Here is a 7,080-nt window from a genome sequence, read left to right on the forward strand (position 1 = left end):
AGAGTGACTTCCAGGAGGAGATTTTGGCTCTTGTAATTATTAGCTTATGGTAAAAGAGGTGCTCAGTAGTCACTTTTAGTCATCAATTTGGAGTCTTAGCTTCAATTCTGAAATTCTAGACACTGTGAAGTAGTGCTATGCCAGGTGCTTTCTCCAGTTATTGAAACTTTAAATGACACTAAAACCTGGCTTTACGTATTTCCTTATTCCAAGGTAAGGTAAGTATGGCTTACAAAGAATCGTCTATCCAATGTCACTTAGGTAGTTTGTGAAATTGCAGATATTTTACTCTTACCTATTTCTAAAGCTTACGTGTGATGTTTTCCACTGTGTTTCTACACACGACACCAGAAACACTCATTCCAGATATCACCAGAGATGAGATTCTAATGGAATTCACCATGCTTGTGGAATCTAGACCAGGACATTTTGGAAGCTGAGTTTAAAGCAAACTATAGTTCTCAGTAATTCTAGCTGAGTAAAGCTAGGGAAGGGGAAGAATAAAAATATCTCTCCTTAACCATAGTTTCTCCAAAGAAGGTTTTAACTAATTGACCTATGAGTCCATCTCTGTGCCTGTTATGAAAAGACCTACATTTTCTGTGTAGGATATACTTACTGAATAGCTTTTTGGTTTAGCAGATATTTTACAGCATTTTTTACATCTTTATTCCTCAAGCTATAGATTATAGGATTTAGCATGGGGGTCACTACCCCATAAAACAGAGAAATGAGCTTGTCTGAAGTTTGCAACTTGTCGTCCCCAGGAAACTCTTGAGACTTGGGCTTGGCATACATGAAGAAGATGGTACCATAAAATATGATCACCACAGTCAGATGTGCTGAACAGGTGGAAAAGGCTTTGCGTCTCCCTGTGGCTGAGTTCATTCTCAAGATGGTGTAAAGGATGAACATATAGGAGAAAAAAATGACTATCAGTGGAAGAACCAGGAATGCCATATTTGATATCACCATGGTGATAATATTTAGGGATATATCAGTACAAGCTAGCTTAAGGACAGCTAATATTTCACATGTGAAATGGTTGATAACATTATTCCCACAGAAAGGCAACTGCATGGCAAGAGATGTTTGCACAATTGAGTTGATTCCACCAGAGAGCCATGACACAGAAGCCATCAGTACATACACCACCTTGCTCATGATGATGGGGTATCTCAGAGGGTTACAGATGGCTACATAGCGATCAAAAGCCATCATGCCAAGGAGGAAACACTCTGTTGACCCCATTGCAAACCCAAAGAACATCTGCACTGCACATCCAGAGAAGGAAATGTTCCTTTTCTTTGAAATTAAGCTCACCAAAGTTGAGGGAACAGAGGAGGATGTATAGCAGATATCCAGGAAAGACAGGTTGCCCAGGAAGAAGTACATGGGGGTGTGAAGACGAGAATCAAAGATGCTTGCTATGATCAGAACACCGTTGCCAGTTAGAATCACTAGATACATTACTAGAATTAGAACAAAGTACATGATCTCCAGTTTTGGGTAACCAGAGAATCCCAGAAGAAGAAATTCTGATGTAAATGTCTGGTTAATTTTATCCATGTCATCTGCTTTCAGGATATCACAGGAAAATTTAATATAAAATATATTCACTGCTAAGAAATGTTACAAATTACCTGAACAATTCATTTTGTAGATGGTATTCTAAGGAGTGCTTGCATGGAGCCCTGACGGCCAGTCATCTTCAACAATCTGTGTGACTAGAAAAAAATGAAATTGGAAATGACTAAGTGCTGATGCCCTTTGCTAATATGTGAAACTCTACCTATGATCAGACAACTGTACAGAAGTAACTTTTCCTGCTGTTGACAGACTCCCAGGTTGAGGTTTCTAAAACTCCTAATTACCAGCTATGAGCCTGACTTCATCTACCCCCAGAAAGCAAGCAGTAGAGAGAGATGGTAAAAGACTACTCAACATAGACCAGACATTTGTTTCAGCAATTACATCATGGTCAAAATTTCACAGCAACTTTGATATTTTTGGTATATATCTCATTCTATGTCTGATTCTACATACCTTATATTAGTATGTTTAATTCATATTTTAATTAATTTTATAGGCATTTAATAATAATAAATTGAAAAGCATAAACTGAAATCTAATGTCTGTTTAAATATTAGTTATTACTCTCATATTCTAGGCCCCTCTTAGTATTTTGTGTGACTGTTCCTATGACAAGACCATTGCACAGATCAGCTCTGCATGAATGTTAAAATCTTTGGAGGACATTACATAGTCTCTACCTTATTTTATTCTGTAGCTTCACAGTGTATTTTGTTTAAGTCAACCTAAGAAAACAGTAATGCGGTTTAAACATTTTATGTAATTATGTATATATGGATATATATCCATCCCTTTGATTTATAAAATATAATAATTCTTTATATTAGCCCCATTTTTTTCCCAAATATAAAAGATGTAACTTGTCCAAGTTAACCAGTTAGTAAATAATGAAGTGGAGCTCAAAGCTCAGATTGAATCTAATTCATAGGGGTGCCTGGTTGGTTCAGTAGGTAGAGCATGTGACCATTGATCTCAGGGTCATGAGTTCAAGCCCCATTTGGACACAGAGGTTACTTAAAAAAAATCCAGTTCATAGCTTCACTGATTTTCATATGCATATGAATCGTCTGGGTATCTTGAAAAACTTTAGATTCTGGTTTAGAGTTCATGGCAGCTCCTGAGATTTTCCATTTCTCTTAAGTGGTACTTATGCAAAGCTCTTGGAAAGCATTTGAGTAGCAAGGCTTTTATCTACACTGAATTGACAGAGTATGCAGATTTTTCTGACCCATACTGATTTTTTTTGTCTTATTATGGATTGCCATGTGAATCTGAAAAATAACAATAATATATGTTTGTGTTTTACAGAAAGGTCCAAATTCATATCATGTTGTTATATACTCTTAAGAAAAAATATTATTAAAAGACACATTTTTTTAAAAAAAGTAGTTTCAACTTGTGCCAGACTACTACAATAGTTTTAGAATATTACTGATAGCCAACCTTGAACCTAGGGATGTTCCAAGCACAGTAAGGATAAACTAAATAATAATGTAAAGTGCCTGCCATTACAAAGCTCATAATTCAGTTAGGTATATAGGAAAAGTACAAATGAAAACATATCATAAATATAATTACATTATGTAGTTTGAAAATTACCAACTTTCCCAGAAGGAAGAAGTTTCAGACTTGGGCCTGATCTGGAAGTATGGGAAGAATTAGACAGATTTGGAAGAAAAGAAAAGAGGGGACATGGGTATCCCAAAAGTGAGAAGTTGAGCCAAAGTTAGGAATACGTAGAGCACATCCTTTTTGAACAAGGAAGTTTCGGTGGAGGGGTAGCGGCAAGCACATCTGAAAAGGAAAGCAAGGTAGGTACATAGAGAGTCTTGAGGGTCAGGCAGAGAATTTGGCATTTCTTTTGGTAACGAAGGTGTCCATCATTATTACAAAGCACAGAGCATGGGCTGAGTGCTTAGACCCTATGATATTAATACTCTCCAAAATTGACATCGTAGTATGATTTTATGAAATTTTTTTATCAGAAATGTAACACAAGAAATTAAGCTATGTAAATTAATGGGGTTGTCACTAATTACTGACTAGATGTGAAAATTGATCTTTCCCAAATCACGACCCGATTCGACATTGGTCAAATCACAAGTTTAGGCCTCACAGGGGCTAATAGTTTTGATAATTTCAGCAGAGTCACTCTTCCCCCACTCTCACTTAATTTTTCATGGGTAGTATTCGGGAAAATTACTGTATAACAGGTTTTACTTAGAGCCAGAAATCCAATTTGTGAGTTCAAGCCCTGCATCAGGCTCTGTGATGCCAGTGCAGAGCCTGCTTGAGATTCTCTGTCTCCCTCTCTCTGGCCGTCCCCCGCTCATGCTCTGTTTCTCTAAAAAAATTAATAAACATAAAAAAATACACAATAGAAATATTTCAACTTTGAAGAGAAAGGCAAAGAAGAGAATATAAAAACCTCAATTTTAGGCACTCCTGGGTGGCTTAGTCAGTCAAGTGTCTGACTTTGGCTCAGGTCATGATCTCATGGTTTGTGGGTTCAGGCCCCACATCAGGCTTTGTGCTGGACAGCTCAGAGCCTATAGCCTGCTTCGGATTCTGTGTCTCCCTCTCTCTATGCCCCTCCTCAGCTTGTGCTCTGTCTCTCTTTCAAAAATAAATAAACATTAAGAAATTAAAAAAATAAACACCTCAATTTTAGAGTTGAAAAAAATAGTTAAGAGATTGTTAATTTTTGTTATTTTTAGCTTAAGTCCAGAACTTTCTTTAAAGGAGAGGGAAGGAAGGAAGGAGGGAAATGAGTGGGGGCAGAGAGAGAGAGAGAGAGAGAGAGAGAGAGAGAGAGAGAGAACAGTTGGAGAGAGGAGAGATACGGAGAGAGGGAAAGATCTTCATTTTATTTGTGTAGCCAACTCTTATTTCAGAATCCTATGTGCCTTGAAATTGGTACAGTTGGAATAATGGGCAGAGGAAAGATCCAAAGTCCATTATCTTTACATTACTACTATGCCTAACTGGTATCATTAAAATTGTATAGAAATTATCAACAGAAGGGAATGCTCAGCAGGAACTGTAGAAATATCAGAGTCACAAAAACAAATTGACTATATTCATTCAACAGTGCCCAGAGGAAAGGGACCATTATTCTACAATGATTCTACACTATTTCTTATGATAAATCAAAATCCTCCCCAGCTCAGAAACTGGTCAGAGAATGCAGAGAAATTGAGCACTCTGATCAACCCAGTCACTAATGCATAAAGAAGAACTCAGCAAGACACTGATTTACTAAGATATATGGAGACATTCCAGGTAGGAGCCAAAGGTCCAGCCTGGAAAGACTGTTGACTGCCTATTCCAGACAACTTCCGGATAATGCATCCAAGGCTACCTAAACTGCTTCGCCAGCCACCTGCTCCCACCTTTCCCTCCTAAATAGGAATCCCCTCACTAATTCAAACCCATCTTGAGCTGGGCTTGTCTTGCTACTTCTTGCACTTTAAACCGGTGATCTTGTTATACTGTGAGATACCTAGAGACACAGGGGAAGGAGTGCGTCTGTCTTGCTCATCCCTCTAACACCTAAGCCTAACACAGTGGCTGCACATAACAGATGGGGGGTTTGACTAAATAAGTAAAGGCTGACTTTCTAAACCCAAGCAATTCCGTGTGTAGTATTTTTAGACAAGAAAAATTTAATATGTCATATTTATTTTGCAGCAGGCTTTAATTTTTGTAAGTATCTTTCAGACAACACTAGTAAGCAGAAATATTTTTAAAATTTTTTAATATTTATTTATTATTTTGAGACAGAGCACAAGTAAGGGAAGGACAGAGAGAGAGGGAGACACAGAATACAAAGCAGGCTCCAGGTTCTGAGCTGTGAGCACAGAGCCTGACATGGGGCTCAAACTCACGAACTGCGAGATCATGACCTGAGCCAAAGTCGGATGCCCAACCCACTGAGCCAGCCACCCAGGTGCCCCTAAGCTGAAAACTTATATGCCACCTATGCCATCTTATAATTACCAGTTTATGCACTGTAAGTATAGAGGATCATCTAGTACTCACTGGAATATATACGATATGGGTTTAGCATGGTGGAAAAGTGCCTGGGACTAAAATCAAAGTCTGTGGTTTGAGGTCCTAGGCTTCTAATCTATAGCCTCAGTCTTCTTGTTTATAAAATAATGATAAATATAACTGCCTTACTTTCCTTGCAAGGATATTGTCAGGAAATAATGAGATAGCATAAGGAAATTGCTTTAAGGATTATAAAACATTATACAAATAATAATGAAATATGACTAATAATGGTTCACAATTATATTTTGGTGATAATAAATTGGTATTCTATTGAATCAGATTATTAACATTACAAATTAATATTAATAATGGCCTTAACTATAGATTGAAAATGTACAGTTTCATTGTGTTCAAGACTCACCTGTATACCAATACATTATTTCCACCTCCTAAAAGACCCAGTAACTTTCTTCTTAGTATTTATGTCAGCATTCTGAATTAAGGTCAGGTTCAACAAACAATGCCAGATTCCACAGATGTGGAAGAGTAAATATTTGTTATGCAAGGGTTGTTGTAATTGTTCCCTAATTCCCAAAGCAATTTAAAGCTGGAACGAGAGACACGTAGAATGAAGAAACTTCCAGTGCATTAGGAATAGTGACCCACAGACCCAATTAAGAGCAGTCCTGGGAATAAACTGTGATACATCCTCCTACTCATGTAACTTTTGGAAATAGGAGCACATGTTCACAAAATTAACTTTATAATATGTGAGAGTTTTTAGTTCAAATATGCTTACCAAAATAAATTCAATGTCAGAAATTAGTAATTCAAATGATAATTACCAAAATGAAATAAATGCTACAGTTGAAAAATCATCTAGATATTATAAATAAAATCAAATAGATGTTTTCTTTGAATTAAGTGCATTGTCATTTAACTTTTTTGCTTACTTTATATGTATTCTTTTAGATAAGTTAACTTCATGCAGGATGCCATTGTCATACTTCTTTGGAATTAAAAGAAATGCTAAGTGAAATAAGCCATACAGAGAAAGATGGATACTATATGTTTTCACTCTTATGTGGATCCTGAGAAACTTAACAGAAACCCATGGGGGAGGGGAAGGAAAAAAAAAAAAAGAGGTTAGAGTGGGAGAGAGCCAAAGCATAAGAGACTCTTAAAAACTGAGAACAGGGCGCCTGGGTGGCGCAGTCGGTTAAGCGTCCGACTTCAGCCAGGTCACGATCTCGCAGTCCGTGAGTTCGAGCCCCGTGTCGGGCTCTGGGCTGATGGCTCAGAGCCTGGAGCCTGTTTCCGATTCTGTGTCTCCCTCTCTCTCTGCCCCTCCCCCGTTCATGCTCTGTCTCTCTCTGTCCCAAAAATAAATAAACGTTGAAAAAAAAATTTTTTAAGAAAACTGAGAACAAACTGAGGGTTGATGGGGGGTGGGAGGGAGGGGAGGGTGGGTGATGGGTATTGAGGAGGGCA

General features: G+C 37.7%; 1 protein-coding gene across 1 annotated transcript; it reads right to left on the minus strand.

Annotated features, from left to right (window-relative positions):
* Positions 1–615: 615 nt before the first annotated feature.
* On the minus strand, positions 616–1,623 carry LOC121034783 (olfactory receptor 13C3). Its single transcript, XM_040481876.1, has one exon. The coding sequence runs from the start codon at positions 1,567–1,569 to the stop codon at positions 616–618; it is 954 nt and encodes a 317-aa protein (XP_040337810.1). The 5' UTR covers positions 1,570–1,623.
* Positions 1,624–7,080: the final 5,457 nt, after the last annotated feature.

The sequence above is a fragment of the Herpailurus yagouaroundi genome, unplaced genomic scaffold, assembly GCF_014898765.1.
Source record: "Herpailurus yagouaroundi ecotype Mexico unplaced genomic scaffold, PumYag 160, whole genome shotgun sequence".
Lineage (NCBI taxonomy): Eukaryota > Metazoa > Chordata > Mammalia > Carnivora > Felidae > Herpailurus > Herpailurus yagouaroundi.

What these genes read in the sequence shown, in the direction of transcription:
- LOC121034783 (XM_040481876.1), bottom strand. Translation starts at nt 1,569, where the DNA reads ATGGATAAAATTAACCAGACATTTACATCAGAATTTCTTCTTCTGGGA.